The 18,148-nt window shown below is 52.7% G+C and overlaps 1 protein-coding gene across 4 annotated transcripts in view; it reads right to left on the bottom strand.

Moving 5' to 3' along the window:
* PRDM11 (PR/SET domain 11) overlaps positions 1-18,148 on the bottom strand; it is an 82,125-nt gene that overhangs the window by 49,978 nt on the left and 13,999 nt on the right. For 2 of the 4 annotated variants that reach the window (XM_042904932.1, XM_042904935.1), the window contains exon 1: positions 13,053-15,098. The exons of 1 other annotated variant lie outside the window; for it this stretch is intronic. In XM_042904932.1, coding sequence (XP_042760866.1) covers positions 13,053-13,118 — 66 coding nt within the window. In that variant the 5' untranslated portion in view covers positions 13,119-15,098. Of the gene's footprint in view, positions 1-8,199; positions 8,543-13,052; positions 15,099-18,148 lie in introns of those variants that run through there. One more of the 4 variants, XM_042904933.1, reaches the window with a different exon arrangement.

Genomic DNA, 18,148 nt, shown 5'->3' with positions numbered 1-18,148 from the left:
GCATTATTTGATTAATACCTCATTCCCACTAACAGATGGTAAGTTCCACACGGGCAGGCACTTTTGCTCTCCACTGAATTGCCAGCACTCGTCACCGTGTCTGGCACCAGGGAAGAGCTAAGGAAAGACCAGCAACGTGCTAAGGCATAAACTTTAAGGAGGCACCCACCCTCAGGATCATGCACTTGCAGGCACGGCACCTGAAAATGAGCGTGTCCTTGAATCTGGCACCCTCGGTGCCTGGCTTGCCTTATCCTGGCCTCAGCCTTGCCCAGCACATAGTTTATTCTCAGTATTTGCCAAAGGAATTAACGACCAGCGACCCATGTCGCGATTCACCGGCCCCCTCTCATATGTCCTGCTGGCCCCCTGGAGAATCTCAACTCTGAAAGAGATCTGAGAAGCGAAGACAGGGCGGGTGGGTTATTGTCTTGAATCCTCGTCTCTTTGGGGTGCTCCCTCAGTGATCTCTGCTAGGCAAGGTGGGTGGTCCGATGGGTGAGGCTGGCGTTGAGAGGCAGTGAGGTAGGTACAGTGGAGAGTAGGAATGGAATTGGACTCCTGAGTCCTGGACCCGAACCTGATAGGAAGTCATAGGTGTATGCGGTGAGCATGGGAACATCGCTTAAACGCACCAGGCCTTGGCGTCTTCCTTGGTAAAATGGAAATCATCATAATTGCCAGGTTATCCCCATAAGGAATGAATGAGAGAAAGGCTGGGGCAAGACCTTGGGAGGGGCCAAGTGCTACGGGTTTGTAAAGGGTATTAGTATTTAACTGGCCACCCAGAGGCAAAGGGTGAGCAGGAAGAAGAGAGAGGGGGGATGGGGGGAGGACAGGCCAGAAAGGGGGAGGGGAAGGAGGGAAAAGGCAACAGTAAGAGAATCAAGGATGGAGGGGAAGAGGGAGAGAAGAGAGGAAAGCAGGCATGGGGGTGGGGAGGAAGAGACATGCAGACATTTTTCTGCATCTTGAAAGGAAAACGATCCCCTCTGAGGAAAACATTCATTTGTCTCTCCAAGTAGAGAGGTCTTCTAGCCCTTTCCTGGGATGTCTTACTTTTCATTTACATCCCACCTTCATCAGGGAAAAGAATCGTGATGATTTATCACACAAACACATACTCAAACAGGACAGAGATTTCATGGAGAACGACTGATGCCAGTTCTACCAAGAATCTATCATAAGATGGCCAGCGATCCAGCTGCGCATTCGGTTCTGAGCCTCCTGGCAGCTACGGCAAAAAGGGAAACGTGATGGGTTACAGAGCTCTCGTTATTTGACACTGATTTATTCAGTGCACGATTACGTTCTTTCCATTCTTAGAGGAGTCCAGCCGCCTGGGGGACCAGAACTGAGCCTCACTTGCATGACTGAGGTGCATTACAAGTCCCTTCTGTGTCTGGAGCGGAGGCCGTGGGGGTGGGGTGGGGGAGGGAGAGGATGGCGCGCGGCAGGCCGTCCATTTGGGAAGAGAGAGAGATCACCACAGGTTGGTGTCCTTCACTGGGCCCATCTCAGCGGGCGCTGTAAAGCCTGCAACCGGTTGAAGGTCCAGCAACTGTTTCCGCGGTCTGCTGTGGACCCGTTTGCCCAGGGAGGGGCTTGGGGGAGGGGTGGTCAGCAGGCCTCACGGAGGACTCCACGCTGCTGGCAGTGGTCCCTCTCAGCTGGCTCCTCTGAGTCTGCACACGCAGAGATTAGGCATGTTGCGAACCCAGCAATGAGATGCAAACCCAAGAGGAGGGGGCAGAATGCAACTCAGGAGGCAGCAGCTCTGTTTTCACCCTTGGCAGCGTGCCAGGGTCCTGGAATGCCCGGCAGCCAGCGTGGCCTGAGGACTGGGAATCTGTGCCCACTTGGTTTCCCTAGAGGCTGGCACCACGAGCATCTGACAGGTCTGCTCTGGTTCCACCACAGCATCCTGTGTTGTTCCGTCCCATAACAAAGGGACAGGCCATTAGAGGGCTGGCCCCAGTCATGCGGTGACCTGGGCCGGGTCCCCCCGGCTCTGAGCTTCAGTCCTGGCTGTGCCATAAACTTTTTAGGTGACCTTGAGCAAGTTCCTGCCTTGCCCCGAGACTCAGCTTCCCTTTCTCGAGAAATAAAAGGTCCAACATGGTTCTTAACGGCAAATCACGGGGGCAATGGGGGCAGAACATGGAATTCTTAAGGGAGTTGTTGCATTAAATGCCCAGCAAGCACTGCCTATAGAGAGAATAAATGATACGTCTTGAACTTGCACGTGAGACAGATTTGTAAATGTATATACATACTTTTACGATGAACAAATGATAAGTTTATATTAAAATGTTATTGAATTCGGAGAAGCCGAATGTCACCATGTGTTTTGTTCACCAACTGATTCCAGCACAGCCACTTACAAGCTATGTAACCTTGGAGACATTAACCACTCCTACCTTCCTTTCCCTGTCCAATGGGACTGATGTCAGGACCCATCTCCTAGGGCCGTTTTACATAGCATAGTATCTGGCATACAATAAGCACTCTATAAATAATTAGTTCTTATTATCATTCATTTATTTAGTATTTTAAAAGTATAGCAGACATCAGGGGGGCACGTCGATGAAAAAATTTTTTGACGTTAAAAAAGGGGGCTTTACAAGCAGTTACGACCCTTAAGAGAGAAACACGTTTATTTTTTTTTTAATTTTTTTTTTAACGTTTATTTATTTTCGAGACAGAGAGAGACAGAGCATGAACAGGGGAGGGGCAGAGAGAGAGGGAGACACAGAATCTGAAACAGGCTCCAGGCTCTGAGCTGTCAGCACAGAGCCCGACGCGGGGCTCGAACTCACGGACCGCGATATCGTGACCTGAGCCGAAGTCGGCCGCTTAACCAACTGAGCCACCCAGGCGCCCCAGGAGAGAAACATGTTTAATAAGTCTATACTATAAAGATGCTCATCCCAGTAGAAAAATGGGAAATAGCATTAAAAAAGCAATTTGCAAAAGAAGAAAGACAAATGGCCGATATGCTTTATGAAAAAGCCACAACACTTTCATACCCAAATAAATATAAATTAAAACAAACACCATTTTTCCTCTGTTAGGTTGGCGAACATTAAAAATCTCTATCCTATTCCAGGTTGGCGAGAGCGTGGGGGATATACCCTACACACCCTCCTGGTTGGAATATAAATTGGTATGACCTTTTTGGAGGGCAACTTGGCAACACATATCAAAAGACCTGAAATGAGAAAACCTTTGTAGGAGCAACCCCAAACCTAGGAATTTCTCCTAAGGGCATCATTAAGTTGTGTTCAGAGATTTACCCATAAGGTTGTCCTCTGCAACACTATTTTTAGTAGCAAAAAAAAAAAAAAAGAACCACACAAAAACAAAACAAACAAAAACCACCGAAGAATAAAAGTAAACCTTGAAAACAGGAGAGAAGTTAATATGTAGCACACGGTGAAATATTAGACAGCAACTAACAACGCTTCCGAAGAATATTTATTGACATGGAAACACATGCTCAACATACTGTTAGTGAAAAATGAAAGCTACTAAGTGAAAGAAGATAATTGGAAAGGCCCCCTGCTGTATGATTCCCACTATATGACATTCTGGAAAAGGCAAAACTATGTAGGCAGTAAGAAGGTCAGTGGTTTCCAGGAGTTAGCAGGAGGGACGGATGAACAGGCAGAGCACAGAGGATTTGTAGGGCAGTGAAACTACTCTGTGGGACAACTATAATGGTGGATACATGTCATTGTACCTCTGTCCAAACCCCTAGAACGTACAACACCAACAGGAAGCCTGAATGTAAACCACGGACTTCGGGTGATGATGACGTGTCAGGGCAAGTTCATCGGTTGCAACAAATGTAGCACTCCCGGAGTCCGGGAGATGGCGGGTGTGCGGAGACAGGGAGAATATGAAAGCTCTCCGCACATTCCCCTCAGTTTTATTGTGAATCTAGAACTTCTCCAGAAAATAAAATCTATTTTTAAAGATGAAGGTTGTTGGGACGCCTGGGTGGCTTAGTCGGTTAGGCGTCCAACTTCAACTCAGGTTGTGATCTCCCAGTTCATGGGTTCGAGTCCCGCATCGGGCTCTGTGCTGACAGCTCAGAGCCTGGAAGTCTGCTTTGGATTCTGTCTCCCTCTCTCTGCCCCTCCCCCCCCACTCTGTCTCTCAAAAATATATAAACGGGGGGCGCCTGGGTGGCTCGGTCGGTTGGGCGGCTGACTTCAGCTCGGGTCGTGATCTCGCGGTCCGTGAGTTTGAGCCCCGCGTCGGGCTCTGTGCTGACAGCTCGGAGCCTGGAGCCTGTTTCGGATTCTGTGTCTCCCTCTCTCTGGCCCTCCCCCGTTCATGCTCTGTCTCTCTCTGTATCTCAAGGGTAAATAAACGTTAAAAAAATTTTTTTTAAATATAAAAACAGTAATAAATTAAAACAAAAGAAAGTTGTGGAAAGTTAGATATAAAATAATTCCATTTTAGAAATATATATGGATTGGGACACCTGGGTGACTCGGTTAAGCGTCCGACTTTGGCTCAGGTCATGATCTCACAGTTCATGAATTTGAGCCCCACATCGGGCTCTCTGCTGTCAGCGCAGAGCCTGCTTTGGATCCTCTGTCCCCCTCTCTCTCTGCCCCTCCCCGGCTCGTTCTCTCTCTCTCTCTCAAAAATAAATAAACATTAAAATACATATATAAAAAAAAGAAACATGGATTTGCACACACAGGTCTAGGAGAATATATTCTGGCGGATCCCACGTGGTTAGTTGAAGCAGTGTTAAAGGGAAAGTGTTTCTCTTTTCTTCCTTTTGCTTATGAGAAAAAAGAAAGTCTCAGAGCACCTGGGTGGGTCAGGGTGTTAAGCTTCTAACTCTTGATTTCAGCTCAGGTCACAGTCTCATGATTCGTGAGATGAAACCCGGACTCGGGCTCTACACTGAGCAGGCTGGGACTCTCTCTCCCTCTCTCCCTGCCCCTCCCCCACTCTTGCTCACAGGTATATGCACTCTCTGTCTCCCTCTCTCCAAATAAATTTAAAAACTTAAAAAAAAAAAGTCACCTAACTCTTTAAAGCTCATTTATACTCTTTATACTCATTAAATTTAAGAACTGCTAGCAAAGATAATAATGTCTAAGGTTCTGCCATTCTCATCACCGGATGCTGAGACCCAACCAATTGGTCGGGAGGAAGGAGGATTCAAAATTAGAGACTGAATACGAGGCATATAAGTGGCACTGGCTGTATATTTCATGAATGAATGCAAATCGACTGACTGGCCAGTAAGGGCCCTGATATTTCGATCATGAAGACTTCTATTTTTCTTTTTCTCTACGAGTCCCATTTTGGAAGATTTTATCTGCCGAAAAGCCTGCACGCGCTGTGTAATGACTCGTTCATTTTCCTAGTTTTTCCCATATACACCAGTGTGCGATAACCAGGATTAACCAGGGTAAACTGGTTAGCTGCTATCATCCCAAGCAAAAGCAGAGAAATCTGGCGTGCTCATTCATTTGTCCTGCTGATTACAGAGAACCGTACAACATTCATTAAACTTTTTATGTTTACAAAATAGCTCAGCGGGTAGATTACTATGTAGAAATGAGAATAAACAAACCACAACTACACGGTATAGTATGTAGTCACAAGGCCGAGGAAAGAAACGAGCCCCAAAGGGTACATACTGTATAATTTCATTTATATAAAGTTTAAAAAGCAGGCAAAACTACAGTGTTAGAAGCCCGTTAGTGGCACGGGCGCCTGGGTGGCTCAGTCGGTTAAGCGTTCGACTTCGGCTCAGGTCATTATCTCGGGGTTCATGAGTTCAAGCCCTGTGTGGGGCTCTGTGCTGACAGCTCCGAGCCTGGAGCCTGGTGAGGATTCTGTCTCCCTCTCTCCCTGCCCCTCCCCTGCTCTCACTCAAAAATAAACATTAAAAAAAGAAGAAGCATCAGGGATAATCTTTGGGCATAACTGGAAAGGGATAAGGAAGGGGCTTAGACGATGTTGGTAACGCTCTATTTTTTAAGTTGGCGCTGAAGAGGAAGAGCAAAGAACTTCCATGGGGGAAACTAACCCAGTCCAGCCCGTGATTTTGCAGCTGGAGGACCTGGGGTCCAGCCAGTGAGGCTCCCGATTGAGTTCCAGGCTTTGTCTGCAGAGCGGTTTCTGGGGGAGCATCAGCGGTACAGCTGGCTGGGGGGCAGGTGAACACATTCTCCCCAGGAGGTCCCTCCTGCTGAACCTTTTTTTTTTTTTTTTTTTAACATTTATTTATTTTTGAGACAGAGAGAGACAGAGCATGAACAGGGGAGGAGCAGAGAGAGCAGGAGACACAGAATCTGAAATAGGCTCCAGGCTCTGAGCTGTCGGCACAGAGCCCGACGCGGGGCTCAAACTCACGGACCGCGAGATCATGACCTGAGCCGAAGACGGCCGCTTAACCGACCGAGCCACCCAGGCGCCCCCTGCTGAACCTTTTAAAGGTAACAGGTTGACTCCACCATTGATAAGATTTTGATAAAATGAGGTTGGGAGAGGGGCGCCTGGGTGGCTCAGTTGGTTAGGCATCTGACTCTTGGTTTCTGCTCAGGTCACGGTCTCTCGGATCCTGGGGTCAAGCCCCCAGCTGGGCTCAGCACAGACAGCAAAGAGGCGAGAGCTTGCTTGGGATTCTCTCTCTCCCTCTCTCTCTCTCTCTGCCCCTCCCCCACTCATTAGCTTGCACGTGTGTGCTCTCTCTCAAAATAACACGTAAAAAGAAGTAGGTTGGGAGAAGCACTGTAAAGTTTCTTGAGTCAAGTGGGAAGGCGGTCAAGAGTGGCACCTTTTTTTGAAAAAAAATGTTTTATGTTTATTTTTTGAGAAAGAGAGAGACAGAGAGAGACAGAGCATGAGCGGGGGAGGGACAGAAAGGGAGACACAGAATCCGAAGCAGACTCCAGGCTCCGAGCTGTCAGCACAGAGCCCGACGCAGGGCTTGAACTCACGAGCCGTGAGATCGTGACTTGAGCCAAAGTCAGACACTAAACCGACGGGGCCACCCAGGCGTTCCCAAGAGTGACACCTTTTTTATGTGTTTGCTTCTGACAGGGGACACTGATGGTACCTGGATCCCCTTCCCCCCTTCCTCCCCACTAATAGAACCGAACAACGTTCAGGTGCGACACCTCCCTCCCAGGACCTATAAGATTCAGAAGCTGAGCCTACCGTCAGCTCCAGGTATGGGCTCAGATGAATCTAAGCCGATTATGGCAATACCACCCCCCTCCCCAATTACTGGATCATGGACCTGGCCTTTCATCAGCACCTGACATTCCCCTCCCGAGGAGGTCAAGGTCAGACACCTGCCCAACTCAGGCCCATCAAAGGAAGAAAAGGACTTTGATCTCAGGACTTGAATAAGAAAGGATGCAGCCATTGCTGCAGAAAGCAGCCACCTTCCTCCGGAAGCACCCTTTAGAACGAAGCTGGTAGGCAGAGCAGAGGGAAGGTGTGGTATAATAAGTAATATATCTGTTCTTTGTCCCCAGTTCCTGGCAAAGAACACCTGAAACCCTTGGAACTTCCCAAGTAATAGAAGCGTCTTTTGTTATTCATAAGGAGCCCCTTTCTAGCATACCTGAGTTTTTGCTCATAAGTCACTTCCGGTGGGGTCCCTACATAGCCTCAAAATGGGGAGGGTCCCGGAGACCCAGTGTTTAGAAAGTCAGAACCTCCAGCCCCCACCCACTGACCTCCTGGGAGGGCAGGGGGGCTGGAGATTGAGATCCACAAAGATTCTTAGGTTTTTAAATTGAGGCACAGTTGACTCACAACATTACATTAGTGTTGGGTCTGCAAGGTAATGACTTGATATTTGTCTACACTGCGAAATGATCGCCACAGCAGGTGCAGGTAGCATTCATCGTAGTTACAGAATGCCTTTTTCTTGTGATGGAAACACTTAAGATCTACCTCCTTGGCACCTTTCAAATATGCAATACAGTATTGGTAACTGTGGTCACCTCGCTGGGCATTTCACCCCCAGCACTTGTCTCTTTTACCCCTACGAGTTTGTCTCTTCTGTCTCCCTTCATCCTTTTCGCCTCCCCCCTCCCCCACCCCGCTGGCAACCACCGATCTGTTCTCCGTGTCTCTGAGCTTGGTCTGCTTTGGTTTCGACTCCATGGAGAAGGGAGACCGTACAGTATTTGTCTGCGTCTGACTTACGTGACTTAGCACGATGCCCTCGAGGTCCACCCGTGCTGTCACAAACGGCAAGAGTTCATTCTTTTATACGGATACATGGTATTCCATCGTGTATCTATATCACATCATCTTTCCCCAATCACCTGTCCGTGGACACTTCCGTGGTTTCCATGCCCTGGCTGTCATAAACATGGGAGGGGAGTGCAGGGATCTTTTCACAACTGCGTTTTCGTTCTTTGGATAAATGCCCAGAAGTGGAAATGTGGGATCATATATGGTGTTTCTACTTTTCGTTTTTTGAGGAACCTTCATATCATCTTCCACAGTGGCAGCACCAACTTACAGCCCCAGAGCAGTGCACGGGTTCCCTTTTCTCCGCATCCTGGCCATCGCTCGCTACCTGTTGCCCTTCTGATGATAGCCGTTCTATTAACGTGATGTATCACACGGATTGACTTGTGGATATTGAACCAGCCTTGCATCCCAGATATAAATCCCACTCGATCGTGGTGAATAATCCTTTTAATGTCTCGTTGGATCCGGTTGGCTAGTATCTCGCTGAGAATTTTTGCATCCACGTTCACCTGTGTGTCGCTGCGGGAGGAATGTCTGTTCACATCCTCTGCCCACCTTTTAATAGGATTGTTTGGGTTTTTTGCTATTGAATGGCATGAGTTCTTTGCATCTTTCGGATATTAATCCCTTACCAGATACACGATCTGCAAATATGTTCTCTCACTCAGGAAGTGGCCTCAACAATTCTCGAACGAGATTCAGAGGGCTTCCTGGTCGGCGAGCACGTGAGATGCCGGGAGGCCAGCGTACCCGGAGACGTCACAGAGGCTCCACGCTCCTTCCCACGTACTTAACCCTGTGCGAGGTCTCTTCCATCTGGCTATTCCTGAGTTGTATCCTTTATAATAAACCGGTGACTGTAAGCAAAGCACTTTCCTCAACCCTGTGAGTCATTCTACCAAATTATAGAAGCTGAGGAGAAGGAACACGGGTGCCCCAGGACCTGCAACTGGTCTCCAGCAGAGAGAGAGGGAGACAGAGAATCCCAAGCAGGCTCCGTGCTGTCAGCACGGAGCCAGATGCGGGGCTCGAACTCAGGGACCTGAGCTGAAATGAAGAATCAGACGCTTCACTGACGGAGCCCCCCCAGGCCCCCCTGAAGTGGGGACGGTCTCGTGGGACTGAGTCTTCAATCTGTGGGGACCAGGGCTAACTCTGGGTGGCTTTAGAACTGAATTGAGCCGTTGGACAGCTAGCTGGTGTTAGAGAACCAAAGAACGGGCTGGTGTTGGAAAACATCTCAGGGACGGAGACATCAGCAGACAAGGGAATCAACTGCTCCTGCAATGGGCCTACTTCTGCACCCCCTGTTATGCCTCTTTGTTACCCGAGCCCCCTAGGGCGGGTCTCTATTCTGTGCAGCTGTCACCGTCCCCCCTGGTACTTGCCCGACGAGGCACCTGCCTCCCTATTCTGGCTGTGCCTCTGTAAAGACGTTGCTTCGGGGTGCCTGGGTGGCTCGCTCAGGTAAGCCCTTGATTTCGGCTCAGGTCACCATCTCACAGTTGGGAGCCCCCGGCGTCGTGCTCGGCGCTGACAGCCAGAGCCTGCTTGGGATTCTCTGTCTCCCTCTCTCTCTGTCCCACCCCATGCTCTCTCTCTCTCTCTCTCTCTCTCTCTCTCAAAATAAATAAATAAACTTAAAAAGAAAAAGACTCTGCCTTGGCGCCTTGGCCTCCCAAGGGGCAGATGAGGAGCGCCCACGACATCTCCCCGCTGGCACCCCGGTCCCCCAAGCCCACGGCCGGCAGCTATCACCTGAGCACTCTATCCCACGCACTGCTGGTGTATCTGTGAAGGGCAGTATATGCCGGGAACCTTTAAAAAACATGCACATGACCTTCTGTCCTGCGATTTCACTTCTAGGAATTTCCCTGAGATACACGTGTGAGAGTATTCACTGCAGCGCAGTCTAGAACAGCAAAAGACTGGAAATAACCAACGAGTTGTCTGGAGGCTGGTTGAATAAATGACAGGGTCCACGGGCAGCTGTTTCAGGGCAGGAGGTGATGGGACAACCGTCCGGCTCCCACCGTGGCCACCACCGTGGTCGGGGCCACGTCTCCCTCCGGCCTGAAGGGCTGCAGGGGCAGCCCGACTGCCTCCCGGCTTCCACTCTGACCTGCTGTCCATCCTCCAGCCCGCGGCCAGCCGGGTGAGCCTGTTACAACCTGTCAGATCAAACCCTCGGCGGAGCCCTGTGTCACACGCGGCAAACAGCAAAGCTCTCCAGACAAGACGCCGTTGCCCTCTGCGCCCTCCGCGCCTACGGGGTGCCCCCTCCCTCCCACCCCAGCCAGAGGGCTGCCTCGCTCGGCCTGCAGCACCCCATGCTCCTGTCTTGCCTTTTGCACCGGCTGTTCCCTCTGCCTGGAATGCTCCCCCTCCAGAGACCCGCGGGGCTCCCTCACTCCCATCGGGGCCTTTCTCTACTCAGTGTCCCGTTCTCTGCCACCTACGTAAAGTTGCCGGCTCCTGACCAGTCCTACCCCTCCTCCCCTGTTGGATTTTCGCCCTGAGCATGACTCACCACCAATTCGACGTGGTGCCCATTTATATTATTTGCTCTCTGTCTCCCCAGCCAGAATGTAAACTCCAGGAGGGCAGAGAGATGTTGACCTTCCGTTTAGTGCTGTATCCCCCGCAAGGGGAACCGTGCCTGGTGCAAAGTGAGCACACAATAAACGTTTGTTGAATGGGTTACAGAATCGGTGGTGAAAACAAAACCCAGGGCAAGACAGCCTAAGTTGAGAGGCCGCAGAAAATGGTGGATAAGAGCACAGATTCTGGTCCTCGGCTGCCTAGATTCGACTCCCAGCTGCTTCACTTAGCACTGTGTGATGTTGGGGCGGTTCCTTAACCTCTCTGTGCTTGGGGGCACCTACCTGGTAAGGCTGTCAGGATTAAATGAGTTCATATTTGTAATATACTTAGAATGGCAACTGACACGAAGCGAGTAAGCTGTGTAAGTTTTATATAAAATAAACAGGCCCTGTTTTAATAAGTAAAAAGGACACACACATTTACATGGGCCCACGGATGCAGAGAATATTCTTAATCTGTGGTTGCCTCTGCTCCCGGGCCAGAGGGCGAGAGGAGGAAAGGGTCTTACTTCCAACAGAGTTTTACACCGGATTCGTGCACTTTGGATTTAAAAAATAGATTAGCAGAGGCACCTGGATGGCTCAGTCTGTTAAGCATCCAACTCTTGATTTTGGCTCAGGTCATAATCTCGCAGTTCATGAGTTTGAGCCCCGCGTCGGGCCCTGCGCTGACAGCGTGGAGTCTACTTGGGATTCTCTCTCTCCCGCTCTCTGTGCTCCTCCTTGCTCTCTCTCTCTCTAAATAAAAAACTAAACATTAAAAAAAATAGACTAGTAACGCCTATGAGTTATTGATTGTTGAGGCTGCATGACAGGTACACGGAAGTTTCCTACACTCTTCTATCTAACAAAAAGTTTTAAAAGGCGTGTTGGTATTGCTGGTTTAAAAAATAACCTGCAGGCTGTCCTGCCACCTCCCGGGCAGGGAGCAACCAGCAAAAAACGGTGCAGAAGGGGAGGCCTCTGCTGATGGAGGGGGGTGGGCAGAGAGGGCTCCCCTCCACCACCTGCTGTCCCCTGGTAGGAGACTTGCGCCCCCTCCCCCGTGATGCTAATGAGGAAGGCGGGGAGTTTAAGCCATCTGCACCCAGGGCCCCTGTGGCTTTTAAGGAGTAGGGCTGGAGAAAGTGAGCTCTCCCATCCCACTGCCTCCAGCAGGCCGTGGGAGCTGAAAGCCTGCACCCAGACCACTGGGTCCAGGGCCCTCCTTTCCTGGCTCGAAAAGTCAGGCCCAGGTGGGACTGACCTGCTCAAAGCCTCCAGGAGGACGGTGGTGGGAGATAAGAGCCCACTGCCACGGGTCTATGCCGGGCAGCCCCTCACCCAGCCCTCCCTTCTCCAGCCCCTGTCCGGGGTGTCCTGTGTATTCTCAAACCCACACTTCTCCCGCCTGCGGGGCTGGAGGCTCCATTTAGGGAGGTAGGACCCCGAGGAAACAACACGCGGTGTTCTGGCTCCAAGGAAAGGGGTCCCAGTGCACGGTGAGACCGGAGGGGAAGGTCTGTGGAGGGAGTCGCTGGGGGAATATGGGTGGGAGGGCCCTGTAAGCCTGGCACCCTGCCTTTATTTCCTCAGCAGTCTTCTCCTCCTCCCCCCTCGCTGCTCCTTCCTGCCCCTGCCCCTCTCACTGGCTCTTTATTCTATTCTCCCGGTCTTGCCCCGAATCTCAAAATTAAAAGAAACCTCAAAAGTCACCTAAATCCTTACTTCTCAATGTGTGGTCCTCAGACCAACGGTAAGGGCATCACCCGGTGCTTATTACAAATGCAGAGTCCCAGGGCGCCCGGGGCGGCTCAGTCGGTTCAGCGTCCGGCTCTTGATTTCAGCTCAGGTCGTGATCTCGCGGTTCATGAGTTTGAGCCCTGAGTCCGGCTCTGCTCTGACAGCGCGGGGCCTGCCTGGGATTCTGCCTCCCCTCTCTCTGCCCCTCCCACTCCCCAAAATAAATAAGTAAACATTAAAAGAAGAAGAGGAAGAAGAAGAAAGTCAGAGTCCCACGCTCCACCCCAGACCTCCTGCATCAGAGACAGCCCCAGGTGACGGGCACACGCGTGTAAGTTTGGAGAGCACCCGTCTGAACTGCCCCACCGCCTGCACGGTCACCGTCTGGGCCCATTGTGTCACCCCATGGAACTGGGGGGTGCAGTGACCAATGCCACCATGTAATGACCCTGTTGTTCGCTGGGCTGCAGTCACCTGTCCTGCTGATTCGTAGAGTCTTGGCCAGAAGCGTGGGGTTCTTGCCGACCTACGTGTGTGCATGCGTAGGCACGTCTTGGGGGTCTCCGTGTGTGTCCCCTGTGGTCATTTACTAAGGCACGTAGCTCAGTCTCGAAACAGTGACAGACATCAGTTATCCGGGCACAGGCAACAAAGAAGCAAAGGACGAGTCGATTTCGGAGAATGCGTATCTGCCAGTCATAGTGAATGGTGCAGGGAAGGGTAAAGGGCCAGCCAGTCAGGAGTGGCGGTTTTGGGGCGTTGGAGGAACCTGCGGGGAAGAGGGCGAGTGCTGAAAGAACCGAGTTACTACGGATCTGCTGGCAGCCAGCCACTGTGGCACCACATACACCAGCCTGCCTCTGAAGGAGCCAGGGCAAAGGAGTGCAGAGTTAAGATGAAAAGACCAAGCGGCGAGGACACCGTGCGAGCCCTGGATCCAACCGTTCCTGAAGCCGTGCACGATCCTGGACTCTGCACTTTGCTAGGCCCGCAAATTCCATTTTGGCCTAGTCCTGATTGACTTGAGCTTCTGTCTTACTGTATTTAGCCCTTTCAAAAACCTAGTGAGTACAGTTTTACTTTACTTGTTTTCCAGATGGGAAACAGAGGCTCCGAGAGGGCCAGTGCCTTGATCAGGGCCGCACAGCAGCTGTCTGGAATCTATCCAAGTCAAAGCCCATGCGATTTCCACTACTCCCAGGTGGCAGTCCAGCATGGGGGTGACACCCTACAGTCAGGGGGTGGGGTATGGTCTTCCATGGCAGGTAGTGAAGGTGCTTCCTGGGAGAGGTGGCCCTGGCGGGATAATCAGAACCTGATCCAACCGGAAACCGGCCTGTAGAAAGGCAGCGGAAGAAAGGATCCGCAGGTTACAAACCGGTGGCTCGTTCTTGTTTCCTGAGGTTTTTTTTTTTCTTAATTTGTATTTTTGTTCCAGTTGCCAACTCTGAAGAAACGGAAGATCTCCTGTAAAAACACGATGTTCAGCTTTGCTGGGAAGTCAGAAGGACTGGCAACAGCAGGCAGGTGGTTCCACATGGCAAGAATTTGCCGGAGCTGGGTGGTGGGGGCCCTGCTCTGATGGGCTCCAATGCCTACTCTCCAGGGCCCCAGCCGGCCGTGTTCCCTGCCCAGCCCGGCATCCGAGTTCACGGCCGCGTGGCTGGGACCGCCGTGCTGGGCAGACGCTGTCCTCTGAGAACCCAGACTCGGGTGAGATGGGGTGCTGGGGTGGGCCCTCACCAGCCGCCCAGCCTCTGTCCACTCTGGCTGCTCCCAAGTCCCCCGTTCCTGGTACCCGGCGGGGGCTCAACACACACTTGCGCAGGAGTGGAAGAAGCAAACGAGCGCGTGTGAGCCACCCGGTAACTCCACTCCAAGAGGCAGCGTGGTCTGGAAGTCGGGACGTGAGCTCTGGGGTGAGACGGCTCGCCATGCACTGTTACCCACCGCTCACAACTGTATCATTGTGGGGGGTGGGGAGTTACGTTCCCTTCTGTGCCTTCAGCTACCCCGCCGGAAGATGGGAATGATAATGGTCAAACAGGGTTGCGTGAGCGAAGGGGTAAGCCGTCCGCAAATAACCATTAGCTTGACCTCTTCTACTGGTGGACAGACTTGAGACAAATTCCTTCCCCCGTTCCGGGCCCCGGTTCATCCAAGGTGGTTAGGTTTGACTTTGCCAGGACCTGTCAGCTCTGGTATTCTGTCACTAGGACAAGTCAGCATTCGGGCGAACTCCTGGAGCTCATCACAAACAGGCCCCCGGGGCCACCGGGGGCTCTCTGTTAACCACCTCTCTGCTGAGGTCCAAACAGACCTTCGATGGCCGTCGTGGCAAGGTCACTCAACGCCAAATTCCTTTCCATTCAGCCCCAGCTCCAGCTCCGGGACCAGCTGGGGCTCCTTTACTCCAAGTCATGATACCCCGAAGGTACAGGGACACGGCTGGAAGGAGCGAGCCCCCGGGGGCCCCTGGTGGGGTCCCCGGGGGTCCCGTCCTCACCCCTGCAAGCACGCAAGCAGAGCTCTCACCACAGGCGCTGCACTGCGGCTGGCGCTGGGGCATCCAGCTGGCAGAGCTGTTTCCATTTCTCTCACACGCCCCCGGATGGGAAATGATTCATGAAAACCAAGAAGGTAAAATTAGCCCAAAGGCTGCCGAGTAATTTATGCAGCCAACAGGGCCAGGAGGGAGGGAAGGCCCACGCTGCCAGCTCAGTGTGGCCTCCCAGGGGCTGGCAGAGGCCAGCCTGGCCATCAGGAGCCTCTGTCTCTGGGGTCTTCTATTTCTGGACTCAGCCTCCAGGGCCGTTGGCAGGCCTTCCGGAACCATCGCTGACCCCCGCCCCACCACACTCCACAGACCCCCATGGCTGCCGCTGGGGACCTGCTAAGTGCCGGGGGCCTGCTGGGGAGAAGCTCAAGCATTTCATCCTGTCAACCCCAAGCCTTCCCAGGTGAGGAATGAATGTGCTGAGAGCTCAGGTAGGTGGCCAAAGGTCCGGGGCGAAGCCAGAATTCCAACCCCCATCTCATGAACTCCGAAAGCTGCACTTTCCCCCCAAGCTGGGTGTTGCCCACCCAACTTGGAGTTCTCAGGGTGGCCCGAGGGCAGTGGACCCAGCGGGGATTCCCTGGCAAGTCCTACCACATGCTCTTCACCGTCTCACGACTAGTCAATACCAGAACCAAGCCCCGCTGTCCCCGCGTGGCAAGGTGGAGGGTCCCCAATATCCTAGTGTCTTAAAAAGGGGTTGAGAAAATGCGGCATAAAATCGTACCCCATAATGGAGGAACAGAACAGCAGACAAAAGCAAGCCCCATGGTCTCCCTTTACAGGGCTGTGCGCCAAGGCCCAGAGAGGGGAAGGGACTTACTCAAGGCCACACAGCAAACCTGTGGCAGAGCTTAGGATGAAACTGCATCTCCAGAGTCCCACTGCAGGGAACCTGCTGTCAAAACTATTTACAAAGACAGCAAATCTGAGTGGGAGGGGGATTCCCTACCTGCAGGGGCAGCAGAGGCAGAAGTCATCCCGGAGACCTCCTGGGGCCCCCGATCTGGTTATGTTTGATATCTGCCCATACTTCTGGAACCTACAGGGAACATGTGAGCACCTGGAGAGGCTCCTCGGAAGGCAGAATCCTGCTCCAGACCTGTGGGAACCCGGGAGGGGTCACCTCGCCTCGGGAGCCTGGGGAAGAAACGGGCCCGGGAAATTGACAAGAAGATGTGTGTGTGTGTGTGTGTGTGTGTGTGTGTGTGTGCGCGCGCATGCACACGAATCACCCAGCAGGCTGTGAGTGTTTGTTAGGAATGCAAGGGTCCCGCACGGATGCAGTCACAGTGCTCACCCTCAGCCCCTCTGGCCCCTGGCTTGGCCCAGAGGAAACCCAAGGCCCGTCACGGGTGACACCCCACCACCCATGCAGCTGAGCCCCCCGGGGCAGGCAGCTGAAGGCCAGCGGGACACCTCAGGGCAGTACCGCTCACTCCCAGGACACGGTTCAGAGCAGCTCAGTGGCACTGTCCCCCCTCAGAGTGACCAGAGCTGCCATGGCCCAAGCCCTGAGCTCGTCAGCACTTTCAAATATCAACATGCTAAGTGGGCCCTTCCCCTCGATGCTGGAAGAACGGCGGCTTGGTATTCACTTCACTGACATCCAGGAAGACTGAGTTGCTTGTCTAAAGCCTCAGTCATTCATGGAGTCATTCATTTGATACATTTTTACCAAGCACCTGCCGTGCTGTGCATCGGCACCACCAAGAGCCAGGCAGGTGTATTTTGCCCTGGGGGTCCTCCTGGCCACAAGAAGCATTGTGGTGGTTCGCACACAACCTCTGGAGCCACACCGCTGGGATTCAAATCCCAGGCTCACCCCCATATGACTCTGGGGAGTCACGCAGCCTCTCTGGGCCTCAGTTTCCTCAGCTGTCAGTGGACGATAATAATGGTATCTACCCCACGGGGTTGGTCTGAAGATTGAGTGAAATGTGACAGGTCAACACGTGGAATAGCACCAGGCACATAGTAAGTGCTCAATAAATACGAAGTCATTCATGACCCAGGACTCACATCAGCCACGCTTGTAATTCAGAGCTAGGCCAGCTCAGTGCCTTTGGTGTGACCCAAAAGCGTGACTGGTAAGGGTTCTACAGCTAGAATCAGGAGGTGGGGTTCGAGTTTCCCCTCTGCCAGCTGCCAGCTCAGAGCAGCCCCCGGGCCTCTCCGAGCCTTGCTTTCTCCGGTCTTAAAATGGGCCCGATGATGGCTGTTCTCCTGCCTCCCTGGCAGGAGCACCCAACGTCCCGAGGGTTGCTGTGGCCCCCTGCCCACACCACACAGGACAGGCTCAGAGAGCAAGCCCCCGCCCCAGCGGGACAGATGGCCACAGCTGACGCAGCCACACTCTGTCCCCCTGCACCTCTAGCGACGGAGAGGGTTTGTGCCTGGTGCTGGGGAAGGGCCGGGCCCCGGGCCAGCTACGGTGCGTCTCGCTTCTTAGGAAATAATCCCAACCCTCTGTGCTCACTGACCGCACATGCCACTGACCGAAGGGGAAGAGGTCAAGCAGGCCTGCCCAGCTAGGCACCTTCTGCCAAGACTGTCACATTGGGTGGCCCCACGAAAAAGAACTGAACAAGAAGCCAGACAGCCTGGGTATATTCTCAACTCCAGCGGCGGCTACCTGTGCGGCTTTGGGAAAGTCACTTAACCTCTCTGAGCCTCGGTGTCTGCATCCGTGAAATGGCCTTGGCCGGGCCACCCGTTTCACGGGTAGCTGTGACGAGCCGATTAGATGATGGCATCGGAGGTGGTTTAGACCTTGAAGGCTGGGGAGGAGGAGAGGAAAAAGCAAAGGAGCCTATTTCCAGCGCTAAGTATACAATCACCTGCAGAGATTTGCCCTGGGAGCTGAAAGGCAGACCCATGCCTGGACCAGCCAGTGTGGCCCAGAGGGGCCCCAGGGCTCTCCGGGGAGAGGCTGGCCCCAAGCTGCTTTCTTCTCCTGCCCACCCTGCAGGCTAAGGGAGATCAAATCCCCGGCCACAACGGGCCCCATTGA

Source organism: Panthera leo, chromosome D1 (assembly GCF_018350215.1).
Source record: "Panthera leo isolate Ple1 chromosome D1, P.leo_Ple1_pat1.1, whole genome shotgun sequence".
Classification (NCBI taxonomy): Eukaryota; Metazoa; Chordata; class Mammalia; order Carnivora; family Felidae; genus Panthera; species Panthera leo.
This window is presented reverse-complemented; position numbering and strand designations above follow the sequence as displayed.